Source organism: Medicago truncatula, chromosome 6 (genome assembly GCF_003473485.1).
Source record: "Medicago truncatula cultivar Jemalong A17 chromosome 6, MtrunA17r5.0-ANR, whole genome shotgun sequence".
Classification (NCBI taxonomy): domain Eukaryota; kingdom Viridiplantae; phylum Streptophyta; class Magnoliopsida; order Fabales; family Fabaceae; genus Medicago; species Medicago truncatula.
Genome location: NC_053047.1, coordinates 37,729,105 through 37,753,930, shown reverse-complemented (window position 1 = coordinate 37,753,930; position 24,826 = coordinate 37,729,105). Strand labels below are relative to the sequence as shown.

The 24,826-nt window shown below is 34.6% G+C and overlaps 1 protein-coding gene and 1 long non-coding RNA gene across 2 annotated transcripts; both read left to right on the top strand.

Annotated features, from left to right (window-relative positions):
• Positions 1-243: 243 nt before the first annotated feature.
• On the top strand, positions 244-15,399 carry LOC120580875 (uncharacterized). The gene is made up of 3 exons (XR_005646644.1): positions 244-408; positions 514-635; positions 13,569-15,399. It is a non-coding gene; the product is annotated as an uncharacterized lncRNA (long non-coding RNA).
• A 7,124-nt stretch (positions 15,400-22,523) lies between these two features.
• Positions 22,524-23,939, top strand: LOC112422861 (uncharacterized). The gene is made up of 2 exons (XM_039826844.1): positions 22,524-22,588; positions 22,783-23,939. Exon 2 carries the CDS (start codon positions 23,411-23,413, stop codon positions 23,894-23,896), a length of 486 nt encoding a protein of 161 aa, XP_039682778.1. The 5' UTR covers positions 22,524-22,588; positions 22,783-23,410; the 3' UTR covers positions 23,897-23,939.
• The last annotated feature ends 887 nt before the right edge of the window (positions 23,940-24,826 follow it).

The window sequence follows — 24,826 nt, the reverse complement described above, 5'->3', positions numbered from 1 at the left end:
GGTTGAAATTTGGGTCCCCATATCGGTCCTTTAAGATCAATTATGTAATATATATTATTTTATAACTTAGTTAATTGTTTATACAAAAAATTACACACTTCATCCATTAAGAAAAATTGTTTAAATTACACACTACATAAATTGAATCCCACTTTTTTTTTTTTTTTAAATTAAATCACACATTTATTGAAGTTCAACTACTTCACTCGGTTGGTGAGCTAAGGCCTTTATTATATAATCTAAGTTGAAGCAACATAATACACTCATCACTTGAAGCATTTTATAATCCCACTCTACTCATCTCTCAAAACAATTTCAAATTTCGGCCAATATTCTTTTGTTTCGGTTCATGTTTTAACCATCATTAATCATTGCACTTTGTCCAAATCCAAACCCTAATTTCGGTTGGTGAGTTTCTAATTTTATTTCTTTTTTTTTTACTTTCTTGTTATGTTTCGAATTTCCTGATCTATTCATCAAATTTCTATTGGTTTGAAATTTTCCATGTTGAAGTTTAGAGAACAAGGTTTGGGACTGCTCAAAATCAGTAGATATATTTATTAAGAAATATGTGAAGAAGCATGGCTGCAAGAAGTTCAGGAGGACTCAAAGTGAAAGGAAATTTTTTGTACACGGTAAGTATTCATCTTCCCATGTATTTGATTTCACGTGTTTTTCTTTGAGAAAAAATTTCACTCCAAAATGTTTTTAGTTGAGAAATTTTTTCAGGAATTTCTACGATACACCCGCAAATTAAGGTGTACCGGTACTCCTACTTCAAAAATCTTTAAATTAACTATTATTTTTACGGAATAAAGAGCTATTTGTTGATATATATATTTTAGAAAATGTCATTTCATAAGAAAAAAACGTCATTTGATTGTTTATAAAAATCATACTAATTTTTTTTACATTTTATTGTAAAAAATAATCAAAATTCTCTATTATGAGTACTAAAAACTCAGAAAAATTAAATTTTATTTCGTCGACGTTTTTGGTTAATAAGATTTAATTATTATAATTATAGGTGATGGAAAACAATTTTTCTCTTCAAAAAATAAGACATTTAACTATTAATTTGTTGATTGGGTGTACCAATACACTCAAATTTTTGAGTGTACCATAGAATTTGTCAATTTTTTCACTTATTCTTCATGACTAGATGTATGGTCGTGCTCCGGACCGATTCGTATGGTCCGACTCAAAAAACGACCCAATATACATGCGACACGTGGCACTATTTTGTCTTTTTGCAACGGTCAAAATTTCAACCCATTTCGTCCTTTTACCTCTTTACCCTTTCAGTAAAATGGCCAGTCTAATTGTGCGTATTACATAAACACCCCTGTCAATTTCTCTCTCGTAGGTCAGTTTAAAAAAATAAAAAAATAATCTCGTGTCTATTACATAAACACCCGTAGATCAATTCTCTCTCTTGTGCGTATTACACAAACACCCTAGATCAATTTCTAATAAAAAAAATTATCTCTTGTGTCTATTACACAAACACCCCTAGATCAATTCATTCATTCATTTCCCTTCGAGTTCTACATCGTTCCACCTTCTCGTATCATTGTTCGTCGTCGCTGCAAATCTGGCAACTGTAACTGTTCATCGTAGTCTACACGAGTTCCAGAACTGATTCTCCAAAAACCTTTCTACAGCTGTTTCTCAAAGACCATTGTCAACCATCATTCATTCAGCTTCTATCTTGATTTACATTATCCATCAGCGAGGTCTGTATGTCCTCTTTCAAACTCATTATTGTTTCACGATTTAAGTTATACTCCCTCCGTCCGTCAATAGATGACCTAGTTGACAATATACATTATTGACTACTTTGACCATATTTTTCTACTAATTCACAAAGATAAATAATATCATGTAAGATGTTGTTGGATGCGTCTCGATGAATATTTTTCGGAGGGAGTACTATTTACTTAGAATCAAGAAAGAATATTTGTCGCAAATAAGTTTGCAGTGTTATTTATAGGTTAAATAACTTTGAAGAATAAACCGTTGATTCAGTACCTTAACTATTAGGATCAGATAAAAGGAAGGACTTAATTGAGGAGTGAGTTGATAGTTGTTTTAGATAGTTAAGTCATAGTTTATTTGATTGTAGTTTCAAAGCCTAACTGCTATGTTCTGGTTTGGGATTCTATGCTTTGATTTATGGATTTGAATGGTTAAGCTTAAGCAGCCTCTGGTATTGGGTTTATTTACAAAATATTGATTTCCAAAAACTTATTGGTTACATTCTTAGTTTACTTCCAAATGGATGCATAAAGTTCAACCATACATTACTTGTTTGTGGGAAAACACATAACCGAATTGACTGATTAACATATAGCAAAAGGTGACTCGTGGTCTGCCATGCGTAAATTTCAAGATAGAGCAAACAAAGACCCTGTGTTTTTTTTCAAAATTTACCTTGAGTGAAGATGGAGATATTGAGATATTGCCATTAATGAAGCAATTAAATGTGTTACCCCGAATGCTTTACCCACCGTCTATGTTCGTCGTATTTCTTTAATAGTGCTGTTTTCCGGCAATCTTAATCTGAATCTGATTGCACATCAGATATGAACAACGTTATGTATCATGTTGAAAAACACACAATGTGAACAACATAAGTGTCAGGGGATGTAGTCAGGAACGAGTTCCTACGTAGGTTCGATTGGCCGGTGTAGGAACGTAAAACGAGGGACGTAACTGTTGGAACAAAGATGTATTTCATAATAAACCTTAATGAGTTTTGATGATAACAAGGTATTAAAAATTGTCAATTGGTTATTGCTAATATTTGTTCAAGTGTACAGGACCATAGGCAAAGTTAATCAATTTCAATAGGTCTTGGAAGAACAATAGAGAGCAAAGGAATCTAAAGCATCTGAAGAAAACTGCGTCTGAAGCTATGAGTGCTTCTGAAGTTTCAAGTGCCTCTGAAGTGATGACATCATCAGAAGCAGAAGTTCATCAGAAGCAGAAGTCCATCAGAAGCAAAATTTCATCAGAAGCTATATCATCACCAGAAGCTACAGTTGATCAGTATATTCAAACTGAAGTTTCAAAGGAGCTGTTTTTCGTTATATCCTCGTCTAAGAGAACGAAGGATTAAAAGGGAGGTACCAACGTTCATTTGAAAAGCATTGGGTGCTTGTCCTTCATTGAAGAGTTAACAAAGTACAAGTGTACAATCACTACCTCCACTACTCTGTTTTTGTCTACGCTACAAGACAAGACAACAGCTCTGCCTGCAGAAATGTTCCTTCAAGATAGGAATGAATTTGAAGTTAATCCTTCACAGGACTACACCCAAATCAGGCAAAAGATTAATGGTGGATGATCAAAGGAACTCAACGACTCTTTAGACGTGCTAAAAATCTCAACGTCTCTTTACTCACCTCTATATAAAGGAGTGAAGACTTGAAGATTGAGAGAGACATCAACACAAGTTAAAAGCGCTAAAACTCTGCCAAATTTGATTCTAAAAAGCACTTTGAATTTCTGCACTGATTTGATATATCTTAGAAATTCTTAAGTCTAGAGTCTTTATTGCATTGTATTGTGAACACCACTGATTGTATATCAAGTGTTCAGGTCAAACAATTTTCTGTGTAATTCTGTTTGATTAGAAGTCTCTCGCCTGAGTGCTTGAGCATTAGAAGACTCTTGCTTTAGTGCTTGAGCATTGGAAGTCTCTCGCCTGCGTGCTTGAGCATTTGAGAAGTCTCATACTAGTGAGTATTGAACATTTGTAATCTGTGTGATTATTAGTGGAAATCTCCTTGGAAGTGCAAGGGGGACTGGACTACTTCCGGTTTGTGGAAGGAACCAGGATAATTGCTTGTGTCCTTCGTTCTTTTCTCTACTCTGTTTTATTCCGCTGCATATCTGATTCTGAACATTACATCAGAAGCCCTCCCAACTAGCTTCTGAAGTAATACCAGAAGAAGATTTCTTTAAGAGAAAAAGAAAACACAATTCAACCCCCCCTTGTGTTTTTCTCACCTTCAATTGATATCAGAGCTTGCTCTGTTATCAAAGCACTTAACCGTGTGACAGATCAAGATCCGAGAAAAACATGTCTACTGAGGAACCTAAATCTTCTACATCTACAAGGTACAATAATGTTAGTCATGACTATGGTACATCTGACAAGAAATCAGATTCTGGAAAAGCTCCAAAGTTCAATGGAGATCCAGAAGAGTTTTCTTGGTGGAAAACCAACATGTACACCTACATCATGGGATTAGATGAAGAGCTGTGGGATATTCTTGAAGATGGAGTTGATGATTTGGTTTTGGATGAAGAAGGAGCTGCTATTGACAGAAAGATTCACACTCCTGCTCAGAAGAAGCTATACAAAAAGCATCACAAAATCAGAGGGATCATTGTTGCTTCTATACCACGCACTGAATATATGAAGATGAGTGATAAATCCACTGCTAAGGCAATGTTTGCATCACTCTGTGCTAACTACGAAGGTAGCAAGAAGGTTAAAGAAGCAAAGGCACTAATGCTAGTTCATCAGTATGAGCTGTTCAAGATGAAGGATGATGAGAGTATAGAGGAGATGTACTCAAGATTTCAAACCTTAGTATCTGGACTGCAAATACTGAAGAAGAGTTATGTTGCTTCTGATCACGTAAGCAAGATTCTGAGAAGTTTGCCTTCTAGATGGAGACCCAAAGTAACTTCCATTGAGGAAGCTAAGGATCTAAACACTTTGAGTGTTGAAGATCTTGTCAGTTCCCTCAAGGTACATGAAATGAGTCTGAATGAGCATGAATCCTCTAAGAAGAATAGATTTATTGCTCTACCATCTAAAGGAAAGTCTTCCAAAGCTTACAAGGCCAGTGAATCTGAAGAAGAGTCACCAGATGGAGATTATGATGAAGATCAATCTGTGAAGATGGCTATGCTGTCTAACAAGTTTGAATATCTGGCAAGGAAGCAGAAGAAGTTTTTGAGCAAGAGGGGTGGTTATAAGAACTCCAAGAGAGAAGATCAAAAGGGATGCTTCAACTGTAAGAAGCCTGGACATTTTATTGCTGATTTCCCTGATCTTCAGAAGGAGAAGTCAAAGAGCAGACCTAAGAAACCAAGTTTCAGCTCTAGCAAATTCAGAAAGCAAATCAAGAAGAGTTTGATGGCAACCTGGGAAGATCTGGATAGTGAATCTGGTTCTGATAAAGAAGAAGCATATGAGGATGCAAAAGCAGCCATGTGGTTGTGGCAACAGTGTCATCAGAAGCTATATCAGAAGCTGAATCAGATTCAGAAGATGAAAATGAGGTATATTCCAAAATTCCCAGACAAGAACTTGTTGATTCTCTTAAAGAACTTTTATCACTATTCGAACACAGAACCAATGAGTTGTCTGATTTAAAAGAAAAATATGTTGATTTAATGAAACAACAAGAAACAACTCTATTGGAACTGAAAGCTTCTGAAGAAGAGGTCAGAGGGTTTAACTTCATATCAACCACATATGAAGACAGACTCAAGATTCTTTGTCAGAAGCTGCAAGAAAAGTGTGATAAAGGTTCTGGCAAGAAACATGAAATTGCCTTAGATGATTTTATTATGGCGGGCATTGACAGAAGCAAGGTAGCTTCTATGATCTACAACATATACAAAAACAATGGCAAATGGATCGGATACTCTGAGGAGAAATCCAAAGAGTACAGTTTCAAAAGCTATTGTGATTGTATTAAGGATGGATTGAAATCCACCTTTGTGCCTGAGGGTACTGATGCTGTAACTGCTGTTCAGCCAGAACCTGAAGCCTCTGGTTCTAAGGGTAAGATTACATCAAGGTTAGAAAACCTCAAGACTAAGGTTATGACAAAATATGATCCTAAGACTACAAGGATCAAAATTCTGAAAAGATCAGAACCTGTTCCTCAGAGTCTGATCAAACCAGAACCTAGAATCCTAAAGTCAAAGGGTCAGAAGAACAAAATAGTTGTTGCTTCTGAGAAAACAATATCCAAAGGTGTTAAACCTAAAGTATTGAATGATCAGAAGCTACTTAGCACTCAGCCCAAGGTACAAGGGAGGAAAAGTAAAACCTCCAGAACTAACCCAAAAGGACCCATGAAGATATGGGTACCTAAGTCTGAATTGATCAAAACTGCAGGTATGCCTAAGGGCAAGAGAGAAACAAAGGTCCTGGTACCTAGACAGCGGGTGTTCAAGGCATATGACAGGAGAGAAAGCTTTGTTCCTCACCCTTACCATGAAAGATGGAGGAGAAGTGAAGTTTGGTGGCAACCAAACTGGAAAAATCATTGGTACAGGTACTATTGGTAATTCCTCCATTTCAATAAATAATGTTTGGCTAGTAGATGGTCTGAAGCATAACCTATTGAGCATCAGTCAATTTTGTGACAATGGGTATGATGTTATGTACAGTAAGACCAACTGCACTCTAGTCAACAAGGATGACAAATCCATTACCTTTAAGGGAAAGAGATTTGAGAATGTCTATAAGATTAATTTCTCTGATCTGGCTGATCAGAAGGTAGTTTGTCTTCTGTCAATGAATGATAAAAAGTGGGTATGGCATAGAAGGTTGGGACATGCTAATTGGAGATTAATTTCTAAAATCAGCAAGTTACAACTTGTCAAAGGTTTGCCTAACATTGATTATCATTCAGATGCACTCTGTGGTGCATGTCAGAAAGGAAAAATTGTTAAAACTTCTTTCAAATCCAAAGACATTGTATCAACCTCCAGACCCTTAGAATTACTCCATATTGATCTGTTTGGACCAATTAATACTGCATCCTTATATGGAAGTAAATATGGATTGGTCATTGTTGATGATTACAGCAAGTGGACTTGGGTAAAATTCTTAAGAAGTAAAAATTATGCTTGTGAGGTGTTTAGCAGCTTCTGCACTCAAATACAATCTGAAAAGGAAATGAAAATTTTGAAAGTTAGAAGTGATCAAGAATTTGAAAACGAGCCATTTGAATCTTTTTGTGAAAAACATGGAATTATCCATGAATTCTCTTCTCCTAGAAATCCACAACAAAATGGGGTTGTAGAGAGAAAGAACATAACTTTACAAGAAATGGCTAGAACCATGATCCATGAAAATAATTTAGCTAAACATTTCTGGGCAGAAGCAGTTAATACTTCATGTTATGTCCAAAATAGGATCTATATCAGACCTATGTTGGAGAAAACTGCATATGAACTCTTCAAAGGAAGAAGACCCAATATCTCTTACTTTCATCAATTTGGATGTACTTGTTACATTCTAAATACTAAAGACTATCTAAAGAAATTTGATGCCAAGGCTCAAAGAGGAATCTTTTTAGGTTACTCTGAAAGGTCAAAGGCATACAGAGTGTATAATTCAGATACACATTGTGTTGAAGAATCTATGCATGTTAAATTTGATGATATAGAGCCTGGAAGTGAAACTCCAGAGCAAGTTGAAAGTAATGCAAGTGCAAATGATTCTGAAGATGCATCAGAATCTGATCAACCTTCTGATACTGAAAAGAATTCGGAAGATGAATCAAGTCCAGATGCTGAATCAAATCCAGAAGCTGAGTCAAGTTCAGAAGCTGAACCTAATTCAGAAGCACAGAATGAAAATGCTTCTGAGGATATTCAAGATAACACTCGGTATGTGGTTCAACCAAAATTCAAGCACAAATTTTCACATCACGAGGAGCTAATAATTGGAAGCAAAGACAGTCCTAAAAGAACAAGATCTCATTTCAGACAAGAAGAATCTATGATAGGATTGCTATCAATAATTGAGCCAAAGACTATTGATGAAGCTCTCTCAGATGATGGATGGATATTAGCTATGCAAAAAGAGCTAAATCAGTTTCAAAGGAATGATGTGTGGGATCTAATACCCAAACCTAATCAGAAGAACATTATTGGAACAAAATGGGTATTCAGAAACAAGCTGAATGAACAAGGAGAGGTAACCAGAAACAAAGCTAGACTTGTTGCACAAGGTTATAGTCAACAAGAAGGCATTGATTACACTGAAACATTTGCTCCAGTTGCAAGATTGGAAGCAATCAGGTTACTTCTATCCTATGCAGTTAATCATGGCATAATATTATATCAGATGGCATAATATTATGCCATGATTAAATGCATAGGATAGAAGTAACCTGATTGCTTCCAATCTTGCAACTGGAGCAAATGTTTCAGTGTAATCAATGCCTTCTTGTTGACTATAACCTTGTGCAACAAGTCTAGCTTTGTTTCTGGTTACCTCTCCTTGTTCATTCAGCTTGTTTCTGAATACCCATTTTGTTCCAATAATGTTCTTCTGATTAGGTTTGGGTATTAGATCCCACACATCATTCCTTTGAAACTGATTTAGCTCTTTTTGCATAGCTAATATCCATCCATCATCTGAGAGAGCTTCATCAATAGTCTTTGGCTCAATTATTGATAGCAATCCTATCATAGATTCTTCTTGTCTGAAATGAGATCTTGTTCTTCTAGGACTGTCTTTGCTTCCAATTATTAGCTCCTCATGATGTGAAAATTTGTGCTTGAATTTTGGTTGAACCACATACTGAGTGTTATCTTGAATATCCTCAGAAGCATTTTCATTATGTGCTTCTGAATTAGGTTCAGCTTCTGAACTTGACTCAGCTTCTGGATTTGATTCAGCATTTGGACTTGATTCATCTTCCAAATTCTTTTCAGTATCAGAAGGTTGATCAGATTCTGATGCATCTTCAGAATCATTTGCACTTGCATTACTTTCAACTTGCTCTGGAGTTTCACTTCCAGGCTCTCTATCATCAAATTTAACATGCATAGATTCTTCAACACAATGTGTATCTGAATTATACACTCTGTATGCCTTTGACCTTTCAGAGTAACCTAAAAAGATTCCTCTTTGAGCCTTGGCATCAAATTTCTTTAGATAGTCTTTAGTATTTAGAATGTAACAAGTACATCCAAATTGATGAAAGTAAGAGATATTGGGTCTTCTTCCTTTGAAGAGTTCATATGCAGTTTTCTCCAACATAGGTCTGATGTAGATCCTATTTTGGACATAACATGAAGTATTAACTACTTCTGCCCAGAAATGTTTAGCTAAATTATTTTCATGGATCATGGTTCTGGCCATTTCTTGTAAAGTTATGTTCTTTCTCTCTACAACCCCATTTTGTTGTGGAGTTCTAGGAGAAGAGAATTCATGGATAATTCCATGTTTTTCACAAAAAGATTCAAATGGCTCGTTTTCAAATTCTCCACCATGATCACTTCTGACTTTCAAAATTTTCATTTCCTTTTCAGATTGTATTTGAGTGCAGAAGCTGCTAAACACCTCACAAGCATAATTTTTACTTCTTAAGAATTTTACCCAAGTCCACCTGCTGTAATCATCAACAATGACCAATCCATATTTACTTCCATATAAGGATGCAGTATTAACTGGTCCAAACAGATCAATATGGAGTAATTCTAAGGGTCTGGAGGTTGATACAATGTCTTTGGATTTGAACGAAGTTTTAACAATTTTTCCTTTCTGACATGCACCACAGAGTGCATCTGAATGATAATCAATGTTAGGCAAACCTTTGACAAGTTGTAACTTGCTGATTTTAGAAATTAATCTCCAATTAGCATGTCCCAACCTTCTATGCCATACCCACTTTTTATCATTCATTGACAGAAGGCAAACTACCTTCTGATCAGCCAGATCAGAGAAATTAATCTTATAGACATTCTCAAATCTCTTTCCCTTAAACGTAATGGATTTGTCATCCTTGTTGACTAGAGTGTAGTTGGTCTTACTGAACATAACATCATACCCATTGTCACAAAATTGACTGATGCTCAATAGGTTATGCTTCAGACCATCTACTAGCCAAACATTATTTATTGAAATGGAGGAATTACCAATAATACCTGTACCAATGATTTTTCCAGTTTGGTTACCACCAAACTTCACTTCTCCTCCATCTTTCATGGTAAGGGTGAGGAACAAAGCTTTCTCTCCTGTCATATGCCTTGAACACCCGCTGTCTAGGTACCAGGACCTTTGTTTCTCTCTTGCCCTTAGGCATACCTGCAGTTTTGATCAATTCAGACTTAGGTACCCATATCTTCATGGGTCCTTTTGGGTTAGTTCTGGAGGTTTTACTTTTCCTCCCTTGTACCTTGGGCTGAGTGCTAAGTAGCTTCTGATCATTCAATACTTTAGGTTTAACACCTTTGGATATTGTTTTCTCAGAAGCAATAACTATTTTGTTCTTCTGACCCTTTGACTTTAGGATTCAAGGTTCTGGTTTGATCAGACTCTGAGGAACAGGTTCTGATCTTTTCAGAATTTTGATCCTTGTAGTCTTAGGATCATATTTTGTCATAACCTTAGTCTTAAGGTTTTCTAACTTTGATGTAATCTTACCCTTAGAACCAGAGGCTTCAGGTTCTGGCTGAACAGTAGTTACAGCATCAGTACCCTCAGGCACAAAGGTGGATTTCAATCCATCCTTAATACAATCGCAATAGCTTTTGAAACTGTACTCTTTGGATTTCTCCTCAGAGTATCCGATCCCTTTGCCATTGTTTTTGTATATGTTGTAGATCATAGAAGCTACCTTGCTTCTGTCAATGCCCGCCATAATAAAATCATCTAAGGCAATTTCATGTTTCTTGCCAGAACCTTTATCACACTTTTCTTGTAGCTTCTGACAAAGAATCTTGAGTCTGTCTTCATATGTGGTTGATATGAAGTTAAACCCTCTGAGCTCTTCTTCAGAAGCTTTCAGTTCCAATAGAGTTGTTTCTTGTTGTTTCATTAAATCAACATATTTTTCTTTTAAATCAGACAACTCATTGGTTCTGTGTTCGAATAGTGATAAAAGTTCTTTAAGAGAATCAACAAGTTCTTGTCTGGGAATTTTGGAATATACCTCATTTTCATCTTCTGAATCTGATTCAGCTTCTGATATAGCTTCTGATGACACTGTTGCCACAACCACATGGCTGCTTTTGCATCATCATATGCTTCTTCTTTATCAGAACCAGATTCACTATCCAGATCTTCCCAGGTTGCCATCAAACTCTTCTTGATTTGCTTTCTGAATTTGCTAGAGCTGAAACTTGGTTTCTTAGGTCTGCTCTTTGACTTCTCCTTCTGAAGATCAGGGAAATCAGCAATAAAATGTCCAGGCTTCTTACAGTTGAAGCATCCCTTTTGATCTTCTCTCTTGGAGTTCTTATAACCACCCCTCTTGCTCAAAAACTTCTTCTGCTTCCTTGCCAGATATTCAAGCTTGTTAGACAGCATAGCCATCTTCACAGATTGATCTTCATCATAATCTCCATCTAGTGACTCTTCTTCAGATTCACTGGCCTTGTAAGCTTTGGAAGACTTTCCTTTAGATGGTAGAGCAATAGATCTATTCTTCTTAGAGGATTCATGCTCATTCAGACTCATTTCATGTACCTTGAGGGAACTGACAAGATCTTCAACACTCAAAGTGTTTAGATCCTTAGCTTCCTCAATGGAAGTTACTTTGGGTCTCCATCTAGAAGGCAAACTTCTCAGAATCTTGCTTACGTGATCAGAAGCAACATAACTCTTCTTCAGTATTTGCAGTCCAGATACTAAGGTTTGAAATCTTGAGTACATCTCCTCTATACTCTCATCATCCTTCATCTTGAACAGCTCATACTGATGAACTAGCATTAGTGCCTTTGCTTCTTTAACCTTCTTGCTACCTTCGTAGTTAGCACAGAGTGATGCAAACATTGCCTTAGCAGTGGATTTATCACTCATCTTCATATATTCAGTGCGTGGTATAGAAGCAACAATGATCCCTCTAATCTTGTGATGCTTTTTGTATAGCTTCTTCTGAGCAGGAGTGTGAATCTTTCTGTCAATAGCAGCTCCTTCTTCATCCAAAACCAAATCATCAACTCCATCTTCAAGAATATCCCACAGCTCTTCATCTAATCCCATGATGTAGGTGTACATGTTGGTTTTCGACCAAGAAAACTCTTCTGGATCTCCATTGAACTTTGGAGCTTTTCCAGAATCTGATTTCTTGTCAGATGTACCATAGTCATGACTAACATTATTGTACCTTGTAGATGTAGAAGATTTAGGTTCCTCAGTAGACATGTTTTTCTCGGATCTTGATCTGTCACACGGTTAAGTGCTTTGATAACAGAGCAAGCTCTGATACCAATTGAAGGTGACAAAAACACAAGGAGGGGTTGAATTGTGTTTTCTTTTTCTCTTAAAGAAATCTTCTTCTGGTATTACTTCAGAAGCTAGTTGGGAGGGCTTCTGATGTAATGTTCAGAATCAGATATGCAGCGGAATAAAACAGAGTAGAGAAAAGAAAGAAGGACACAACCAATTATCCTGGTTCCTTCCACAAACCGGAAGTAGTCCAGTCCCCCTTGCACTTCCAAGGAGATTTCCACTAATAATCACACAGATTACAAATGCTCAATACTCACTAGTATGAGACTTCTCAAATTCTCAAGCACGCAGGCGAGAGACTTCCAATGCTTAAGCACTAAAGCAAGAGTCTTCTAATGATCAAGCACTCAGGCGAGAGACTTCTAATCAAACAGAATTACACAGAAAATTGTTTGACTTGAACACTTGATATACAATCAGTGGTGTTCACAATACAATGCAATAAAGACTCTAGACTTAAGAATTTCTAAGATATATCAAATCAGTGCAGAAATTCAAAGTGCTTTTTAGAATCAAATTTGGCAGAGTTTTAGCGCTTTTAACTTGTGTTGATGTCACTCTCAATCTTCAAGTCTTCACTCCTTTATATAGAGGTGAGTAAAGAGACGTTGAGATTTTTAGCACGTCTAAAGAGTCGTTGAGTTCCTCTGATCATCCACCATTAATCTTTTGCCTGATTTGGGTGTAGTCTTGTGAAGGATTAACTTCAAATTCATTCCTATCTTGAAGGAACATTTTTGCAGGCAGAGCTGTTGTCTTGTCTTGTAGCGTAGACAAAAACAGAGTAGTGGAGGTAGTGGTTGTACACTTGTACTTTTTCAACTCTTCAATGAAGGACAAGCACCCAATGCTTTTCAAATGAACGTTGGTACCTCCCTTTTAATCCTTCGTTCTCTTAGACGAGGATATAACGAAAAACAGCTCCTTTGAAACTTCAGTTTGAATATACTGATCAACTATAGCTTTTGGTGATGATATAGCTTCTGATGAAATTTCGCTTCTGATGGACTTCTGCTTCTGATGACGTCATCACTTCAGAGGCACTTGAAACTTCAGAAGCACTCATAGCTTCAGACGCAGTTTTCTTCAGATGCTTTAGATTCCGTTGCTCTCTATTGTTCTTCCAAGACCTATTGAAATTGATTAACTTTGCCTATGGTCATGTACACTTGAACAAATATTAGCAATAACCAATTGACAATTTTTAATACCTTGTTATCATCAAAACTCATTAAGGTTTATTGTGAAATACATTTTTGTTCCAACAAATTGTGTAGTCCTTTACCGCATCTTTGAAGTCTTTCATGTTGGTGAATGTCATTCCCTTCTTCAAATTGGCCAGGTTTGCTTATCGTTGGATCAGTTCTGGCTCGGAAGGACGACCTTCTTCAACAGGGGCAATATGTTGTTCTGCGTGCGTTTCTTGCTGAGCACGCTTGTCATTTTCAGCAGGTGTGTCCTTTGCTGGTTGATTACCACTCCTTTTCCTTGTCATTTTCAGCAAGTGTGTCCTTTGCTGAGCACGTTTGTCTAGTGCATTTGGCTTGGTAGGAGCATGAATTTTGTTTATAATTAGTTATTGAACTTGATTAGATATCGGGGTAATCTTAGTCCTTAATCCTAACTATTTGTAATGATACAGAAAATGAACACGTGTAAATAAGGCCCACATAAGTTTTGATTTGCAGGTAGAAATGATCTTTGATTGTAATACTCTCGGCTGGTAATTTAGAAGCTAAATAACTAATATTCAGAATACTTGCATCCCGGAGAAATGAGTCTTATTGATGACGGTGGTAACGGTGTTGTTCAATCCATGTAACCAACTTCGTTGAGTGGGAAATGACTTTCATTGTTTTATTTCAATAGAATTTGGTTTTGATGGATCATTTTAATTATAATTGAAATCGGTTAAGCAAGAATATCGTTTCATGTATTTCATTTAATTTAATCTTTTCATGTATTTCATTTTAAAAAAGAAACTACCGTCGCACGTGGGAAGTAAGTTTTGTACGTGTTCCGTGAAAATTCATTGACAATCTTCCGTGACATATAACATCTTTATAGGATTGGGATGCAAGTATTCTGAATATTAATTATTTAGCTTCTAAATTACCAGCCGAGAGTATTACAATCAAAGATCATTTCTACCTCCAAATCAAAACTTATGTGAGCCTTATTTACACGTGTTCATTTTCTGTATCATTACAGATAGTTAGGATTAAGGACTAAGAGTACCCCGATATCTAATCAAGTTCAACAACTAATTATAAACAAAATCATGCTCCTACCAAGCCAAATGCACTAGACAATTACTCCATAAAGTAAGTGTTTATCAATACTCCTTGGTTCATCTCTGGGTTTGTTATTATGATGGAACAAATTTGCTAAAAAGATTGCTAAAAAGACAGAATATCGTTTACTTTTAGTCCAAAAAAAGTTTATATGTTTGTTATTAGAATCTGAAGATAAAAAATATAAAAACGGCTACATATGAAAAGTTGTTTTGAGAGTCCCTTTCTTGTAATTTATTTTGCAGCATTAAGAAAATTTTGGTAAAAGATTATGAGAATATTGCATTTGGAGTTATGATTTATTGATTGTGATGTTTCCATTCAATTTAAATCATGTTAGAAACATCCCTTTGTGCCTATTCAGTTGTACTATCTTGGTGTTCATTCATGTAATAATCAAGATATGATCCATCAAGACCATTTTGATATATACTCTGCATTCATGCATGGATAATAATTCATATCATTAGAACATGACATTTAACAAAAACTCGCGTTTCAACTTTCAATAAACACAAGAGAAGCTTTTCAACAAAAATAACCTAGATTATATCATTAGCAGTAAAAAAATTGTGACCAATGCACAGTCAAATAGAATTAAAAGCACTGTCACCTTTTAAACTAAAATCAATAACTTTTAAACTCTTCCTTTCCTCCATTCTTCCTTTCATCTAACCAGCGCACAAATGTCTTGACGTGCTTTCTAAATGTCAGAAACCAAACTTTCAACATAAACCTTGGTAGAGAACCATTGTATTTCATCGATAATTCTAGCCAACTTTACTGTATTATTCCTCAAATTATATAGAATTGCTCGTTGTTCTTGATTATTAGCCAATATTAGTGTATTGTTGTGATCCGAAAGGTGCAATGGCAACAATTGACAATTTTCCAAGTCAGCAAAATCATGATATCTAGTCCGAAGATTTTGGCAGCTAATTTTAAGGAGTTGAGTCCACGGCTCTTCAACTCTAAATGTTTTCATCTTCCATATAATGAATTTAGTTCTTTTGTAATCATTAGAAAACACAAGGAGTCTTTCAATATACATAAAGATGGCAGCTTAATAGATGACATTTCATCAAAACCAGAGGGAGGCATCATTTGCATGTACAACTCTGTTCCCATATCAAGTGAAACAATGACAAATTCCTTAGCCTTAATATTCTCCCAACCATAAACACTAACAGGACGATCCTGAATGGCCAACCAATTAAGACGACCAATCAAATACACACCATCACACTCACCTTGACCAGTATATCGAGTAGGAAGAGGAACCGCATGAAAATTTGGAATAGTTTTCCAAACATTATTAGCCACACTTAAAACTCGCACATGAGTTCTATTTTCAACTGCATCCAACATTAACATTACAACCTTATACGTCTTCGATGAATTGTCATAAACAAAAGAAAACTTGTAATGTTTATCGATGGTGGTGTTATCATGAACCAAAATATGCGTCATTTTTTTTAACGTTGTAAAAATCCCGAACTTTTTTGACATTGTATGTATGATAGGGTTCCATAAACAGAACCACAACTTTGTAGGTTCAGACACGTAAGGATTGTCAGAATAACCAATCAAACAAAAGTTGTCGGGTAATTAGGGTTGACATTCCATATCTTGACATCGATAACTAGGGTTATACGGAAGGAGGATCAACGGGTTCTCGAGAATTAAAAGATGCACCGGGAAGGGAATAATTTTGTCGGATATGTTGCCTCCGAATAGTGTCATGTACGGGTTTCACGCCGATCGCTTAAGGTGAAGTTTGACGAATTCAGGTTCAGAAATAATAGATTTCCAAGATTGGCATACTCATCGCATTAGCATAAGAGATTTCACATTGGAAAAGGAAAGGATTTCGGCGATAAGGTCGTAAGGCTTACCGGAAACTCTGCGTTGGGTTGAGCACTTGAATTAGCTGGAGGATTACTCAAACTTGACGGAGTCGCGAAGCGATGCTGGTGGATGAAAGCAGCCAGCGGCGGTGTAGTCTATTCAAGACTTGTGGATGAAAGGCATAATAAGTGCTCTCAACTAATTTCAATTATAGATCATCTTTGGGTCTAATATTAATAAAAGAAACAAAGAAAAATTATCATAGAGGAACATTTATACCAATACATTCAATCATGGAAAGTAGATAACACCAAGATTGAGATAAAAAAAAAAAAGTGAAAAAATGAAAACGATAATCTTCATTGTAAAAAAAAGAAAAAAGGAAGAAAAATTGAGTTTTTAACATGTACACCCTCCGGTCACTAATATAAGCAAAAATCCCTTTTTTAGATACATTCAATTAATGATGTATGTGACATATAATAAAGCCACATACATCATTAATTGAATGTATCTAAAATGTGGATTTTTGTTTATATTAGTGACCGGAGGGTGTATTACACAATATTGGGAAAAATAAAAACATGACAGCATAAAGTACTCAACAGTCAACACATAAGCTTATAATAAATGACTAAATTTAGTTTTTAAGCAAATCTATCCATTTTAAGCACACTTCAGTCTCTTAATAAATAAGGAGCCGTATTTTTTACCAATCATATTGATAGTGTAAGCAAGGGAAGTTGTTGAGATGAGTTGCTATAACAATAACATTAATGCAAACAGATGAAAGAGATATACATATGTAAACAGACTGTGAACAACTCTAACTTTCTATGATTCCAACAAATTTTATATATGTCTTTAAAATGGTAGAAAATGATTCCATTAAGTAAGAAAGAAAGACGATATAGGACCTTGAAAACGACGAACGAGCTCCAAGATATGCAACCATGTGTGAATAGGTAGGAGAACAATGTACAAAGTTGACGAAGTAATGACCTCCAAGATCTGAAACACATTTGTCACAAGGTTGAAGAACGATGTGAACAGTGCATAGGGAACCATACTCGTATTCTCACATAGGAATACAATACAATACTTCAGTCTCATCCAAGTATGATACCGAACATACACTGATGACTCGTTTGATCATTGCAACTTTCAATTTTCCATGAATCCTATTTGTGCACCTTGGGTTATAGCCAATAAGTTTGGAGTTTAGAGAAATAATTTCATATATAGTGTACATTTTTAAAACAACTTTAGAAAATTGATTAGTGATGGTTGAAATTCAATTGCAATGTACAAATACAATTTATGAATTGATGACAATGTGCTCCATTTTCACGTATATGTTGGTATCAAGTACAAAAATGGAGAACCTCCTTATAAAGCAATGAACTAAACTCTTTTAAAATTGACACCAATTTGTTCTACGTCAACTCAAAAAAACGTTACCATTAACAAAAGGTTTCGGGAATTGTTGTAGTCTTAATTCAATCGTGACTGATTCTCAATTTTTGTTACACCATTGTTCGTGATTTTTTTAAAGGAGATTGGAAAATGCTTTAGAGACATTCGTTAAACAACCAAAACAAATGTCTCGTGAGCTTATATCAGTTGGTAGAGATAATGCATAACATATGGAAGGTCATGGATTCACACCCCGACTACCACCGGAAACAACCAAAACAAATAAGTTTTCCTAAAAAAAAGAGTATTGCACCATTGTTAATTATTTCTTTTTTTATGGAGAATGTTAATCAGTAATTTAAAGGCATTGGTTAAACAACTAAAACAAATAAGTTTTTGTAAAAAGGAAAAGTGATGCAGTTTTTATTTGATCAAAAGTAACAAATTACATTTTATAAACAAAATTTTGATAGAAAATGTTAACGAGTGTCTACAAGGTACTCTTTAAAATCTTTAAAAAGAAACTTTTTTTTGAAAATTTATGTAATCAATGCATTGAAAATTGTAATATTTGATTTTTTATAAAATAATTTTTTTTTTTTTTTCGAATGCTTAAAGAATGCTCTTAGGCATTCGTTAACAAGACTTAATTTGTATTCATGGATTCTTTAACCAATGCACCAGAGACCATGCTAGTTAGCAATGCTCTTTTTTTTAATTTGATCTTAATTAGAAAGGATGAGAGAATAAAGATGATAAGCACCTACTAGGGGTGTTCGCGGTCCGGTTTGGATCGGTTTTGAGGTAAAAAGTCAACCGATCCAAAATAAAAATCACACGCGGCTTGGTTCGGTTTGGATGATTATTCTAAAAAAATCTGATCCGATCCGATCCAAATATATGCGATTTAATTTGGATCGCTTTTTGGATATCCAAAGTGCAATATGTAATTTTTTTTTATTAATATTAATATTATACATACACAATAAAGGAATAGGTTTGATGCAAAATATAACACAAATCTATTAAAAAATTAACACTACATATGAACCGGAGATTTGAAGGCTTCTTCGGTGGAGTTTAAGAGAGATTTCAGACCTTCTGGATCAAACACATCAGCACGGACGGTGATGGCTCGTAGAGTGGTTTGCTTAGTGTTGATCTCGGCGGTGAATGAGTCTGCTTGAATGGAATTGGAAGTGTAGTTGATGATGAGTCTTGGCTGAGTGAAGCAAAGTGAAGTGCGATCTTTTTTCTGATTCCGCGGGAGGAACTGATGACGATTGCAACTCGGTCTAGAAGTGGTAGCGAAGCTATGCATGGTTCTTGACTGATATCTTAGCTATATTGTCGGAGGACAGTTTGTCGCAGCGCCCATTCAAGATCAGATATTTTGTTGAAAATAATTTCTACATTTCTTCGCCATATACAACGTGCTTTGTTTGCTCGATCATCCGTAATAATTTACTCATTTGAATGACCGTGATTTCCATGATTAATATAATTAATAAGGTAAGATCATAATGCTTTAATCTTAATTTTTTAGGTCAGTATTAGTTTAATTTAATAGTGTCAAAGTTGATGTATATAGTTAAATTTGACAATGCACTATAACCAAAATTACATGAAACAAAATTGATGAATTTGGTTTAAAATTAAAACAAAATACATCAACTTTCATTCACTCATTTTGCTTATATTTCATTACTCTGATCAAGATTTATGCACTGACATAACAGTAAGCATTTTATCATCAAGTCCGGCATATAAAAACTTGAATATAACATACACCGGTGGACAATGGTAAAAGGTATAGCTTATTCGCTAAAATTGAATAATGTACAAACATTGTATTATCTTTGAGAAGTGCTGGAGGAAGAGTTTTATTTCCCAACTGCAATTTGAGGTTCAAACTGTTCAGAAAGCTTAAAAGACTTGGATAATAGAGTGGACAAAAGACATTGAAAAAGTTGCTGGCCTTTCGAACATCTAACTATCCAAATTTTGGAAACTATATATAGACATTATTTCAAGAGTTAAATATGTTTTTGGTCCCAATAAAATTGAGAACTTCTAAGTTTAGTCCATACTTAATTTGGTTCTATAATCATGCCTTATGGAACCATGATAGACGACAATGTACGCAATGGACCACGCATCCTAAGTTCCTAACCATCATAATTATATACACTTTAAGAGGTTTTGCAGCACGTCATTTCGTGAGTTTGTAATAAGAAGTACACGACAGTTTTTGCAGCACGAACCACGCGACAGTATACGTGGCACTCTTTTATTGTTTAAATAAATTTTAATTAAAATAAATGGAAAAAATCAGAAATTGGTGCGGGTTGCACGACAAATTCATGTCGTGTACTTTCGCAATTTTCGAAGAAGTATTATCCTTCAATTAATTAAAAAAATGAAAAATGGATGTTTTTCGTTTTTTTTTATAAGACAAATAACGAATTAAGAAATTAAAACCAACAAGTCCTTTTATCTCTCTTGTGACTATTATTTTCGATTTGTGTTGTTCCATTCATAGTGGATCCTTTTGTTTGCTATGAACAAGGACATTGCTTGAAGAAACGATATTAATCTTGACATTCTATATAACATTTTTTATTTGCTTTTCAAGATCTACGTTCTCTAAGATATTGATGTTGCTTGCATGTTCATTCCACTCAACAATCCATCTCTTTCTTCCGATTTCACATTTTCTTCACGAGGCAAAAAATAATAATATCAAATTTAGAAAGTGTAGAGCTATAATCATAATCCCAGGATAAGTTTTGAGAGGAAGGGACAATTTCAAAATGTGGAGAGTTTTGTGTTACTACTTTAATAAATAATAACCTTAATTGAATCCGCAATTTTGTTTGGTTCGGGTAGCAAAACAAAAATCGCAAACCCGATTGAGTGAAAAATGGCTTGAATACATCCATACTAAACCTGTTTTTTTTTTTTTTTTTCTATTGAATTAGTTCGATTTTGAACATACCTAAAAGAATCGTTTATTTTAATGATCCTCATTAAGTATCACTTTTTTCTTACAACCAACATCAACGAAATGTGTTAGGAAGCAAAAACGAATTCTTTCATCATCAATAACTTGTTGATGCAAGATTTGAATGAATAAATATTTGTATAAACATAAATATAAATATTGTCTTCTTATAAAACAAAATCCAACATGGTACAATGACGTGTGAAATGAAGCATAGATAAACATAAACATTATGATAATATAAGTTCAAAATGTTTGATAAAAAATAAAAAAATGGATACTCATATTTCAAATATCGTGAACTAACATTTGATAGAATGGTGATGAGAACTAACACCCCACAACCCTCCATGAATCCTTTTGATGCATGGAATCATAAAACTCATCCATGACAACAATAATAGAGCCTATAGATCCAAAGGACAACTTTTCAAGACTCTACCCCATGAATTCAATTCTCATCACACAAAGGGAAAGTTAAAGAAATTTGGAGTAGGAAAATTGTTAAACACAAAATGGAAAGGCAAAATTGACATAGCATTGAGCTGCATGTTACCTATCATTTAATTTAATGTTTTTAACTTTCTTCATTCACACATATATTTACTACAACAAGGAACATCATTTTTTTTTACTTCATACATTAGTCACACTAATGTTTTTTATGTAATATTTGAACATTGTATTATATGAAAATTTTAGTCCTAGTAATTAACTAAGCGCAGCTACTTTCCTTAAAAAAAAACTAAGCGCAGCCACTATATATATAAGGCTTCCTCCCAAGAACAAAAAAAAAATGATAAATAACAAATCTAATTAATCTTATAAATTAATTTGATCAGGCTCCAAATTGATAAATAGTTAATATAATTATGAGAAATATATTTTCTCACATAATGACATTGAAATATAATTAAATAACAAAATATTCCAACACAAACACTAAGTAATAAGACTTTGATAAGCTAGTGTGGTGTGAATAAAAAAAATAGTAATTATTATTTTCTATCCATGGATATCTAATGTGGGACATAGGTGGGTGGTCCGATCGATAAGCTCTAATATACCATATTGAAATTTGGGGTTGGTCCTAACAAAATCCCAGAAAATCGGTTTATAAGGTGGAGATTTCCCCCACTTATAAACACATGTTCATGTTATCTTTTGTGTGTTGTGAGACTTTTTAACACAGTTCTCACGACTAGTATTATTGGACTTGATTCGTGGACATAAATGATGAGTGACAAGATAATTATGAGAGATTTTTTTTTATCTTTACTAAAAATTAAACAAGAACCAAAAAATCGATTCTACATGGAAAATCTTGCAAAAGAAATGGAGCTCATAATATCTAGTAATGAATCATTCACAATAACCAACTCACGATAATGGACGTACCTCCCACCTCACAATTTTCCATTTTATGAAAAGTACTCAATTTTCTCTTTATTCTTGTCTCTCCATATTCACTCTTCCAAACAATAATAATCATACCTCTCACATTTACAACCTACCACGAATCCAACTCATCACACATGTATAAATTAGTTTTAGCGTAAATTTGGCTAAGTTTTTTTTTATATAGGAGAGCAATTATTGATACACTAAAAAGGAATAAGATGCTGACACAACATTGAAATGCATCGTGGCCATTAATCGAATAGTGTTGTTTTTCTCTCTTTATATACTTATATACATGCTGCTCCATGAACAACATAACGGGGAGGAAAACAATTATAAATTTGAAGCATGGCAAGAAGTTCAAGAGGTCTCAAAGTGAAAAGGAAATTTCTGTACACGGTAAGTATTCATCTTCCCTTGTATTTGATTCCACATGTTTTTAGTTGAGAAATTTTTTTAAGGAAAAATATTTTTAGTTGTAAAAATATTTCATTTCTTCTTCATTAGATGTGATTTCACACCTGATTTTTTTCCTGGATTTTCTAATCTTTGCTATATCTTATTCTACAATTTTCTCCATTTTTGGAGGACAGTTTGATGCAGATCCTGTTGATGATATGATGCTTTTGTTGAAGATTATTTATATTTCTTCCTCATCTATGACGTGCTTTGTTCTCATTTTAACCACCGTAATTTCCTTGATTAATAAGGTAAGGTCACAATGATTTTATCGTGGGGCTGCAACTAGCTCCAAGGCCTTCTACTATATTCTTCTCTCCCAAATTTAATCCACTCTCTCTATAATACCTTTCAAGGAAAAAGGCGAAGGGTGCAATGGCATTACGATATACCACAAAAACATAATGACTCATGCCCTTGTTAAAGGCAGCCATTGTAATAACAAACATGCTAGCCGAACCAAGTTCGATACCTAACATAGGCAAGTATGATTTATAAATTTTGAACCATGCATTAACTTTCTCACAAAATGTTAACTCACCCATCATGTCTAAATAATATCTATGTGTTGTGAGGAAAAGAAACTTTGTATACTTGATTATGTTTGCGTGGGATGAGTAGAAGAGTAAGGTTATCCATCTCTATAATTTATACCCAAAGTTCAGCATAATTCCGAATAATTTTAATTATTATAAGAATAATAATCCCCGTGAGCTTAGCTCAGTTGTTAGGGATATTGCTAAGCGACATTGATTTTGGTGCATGCTAAGTGACATTGATGGCTCTGCTTTGGATCATCCTTCTCATGGTGTCATTGGGATTGTGTTTCGATCTCACCTTGCTGTTTTTAGAGGAGCTCTTGTGCAGAATATTGGTTATGCCATGCCCTTGGAAGCAGAGTTCAATGCTTTCATGATTGCGATTGAGAAGGCTCTTGAAATGCATATGAATAATATTTGGGTAGAATGTGACTCTCTGATTGTGGTTAAAGCTTTTCATCAGGATGTGGTAGTGCCTTGGCGGATGCACAACAGATGGTTCAACTATAAGATCCTTGCTAGACAGATGGAATGCATCTGTTCTCATACTCCTCGAGAGGGAAATATGGTGGCTGATGTCCTTGCTAAGAATGGGCAAGGTCTTTCTATGTACTCTTCTCAACGGTGGGACTCTCCACCCGCGTTTGCTTTACCTATGCTAGATAGAGATAAGCTAGGTTTATCTTTCTCTAGAATTCAAATGACTTGATTTTTGTAAAGGTTCAGGCCTTATCCTGGGTGTTCAATTTTATTTCACTGCTTGATAAAAAAAAAAAAAAAAAATTATGAACACATTTTTGATTAAGTTTCTAAAATTACTAAACGACAAATATTTTAATTATATAAATGCTAAAATATTTATTTAATAAAGCATGCATTTAAAACATTCCGCTTTGTTAAAATTGCTAGAAAAAAATAATCTGCAATATAAAAACACAATTATTTTCCCTCAGCAAAGAAAACGTAACGTAGTAAAAAATTTAAAAGAGATCTTGTAAAAAATTACAAAATATTTTTTAAAAAGGCTTTATAGTTTCCCTAAAAAGAAGCAATTTATATTTAGAAACGGAAGTAGTAATTAGGATTTTTTCCGAAAAAAAAAAATGTAACCTGCTTGCAACTTTTTCTTGCATATTTTGTTGAAGGAGCAATGGAGAAATTTTGTCATTCATATTGTTGACAGTATAGACAATGTAAGTCTACATTTGGAATAAAGTATACTTATCACAAATAAGAAAAATGCACTTGTATATTTTACTTAAATTAAGCTATTGAAAATATGAATCTGCAATTTTAAAATGAGAGATGAAGTGTATTTGCATTTAGGTCATCTCGAGATGTGGCGTAACATTTCAGCAAAAGTGAAGTAAAGTTCACAAGTGAAGTAGACCCTTAATCAGGACAACTACTGCAGCTCAAGCTCAAATATTTGTTTATTATTCAATTCCAAGTCCTTCTGCCAATAACCTCTTTAGTGTTTCCCATGGTGCTAGCAAATACACTCACTGCCTTCTATGTTTAGCTCCAAAGTTTGCTTTCACTATGTTGGTATGGAAAGTCTGTGCCAAGGCTTAATTTTAGCAATGTATCTAAGTGTCCATATTTTGTTTTGTTTTGATAGAAGCTACAATACTGTAAC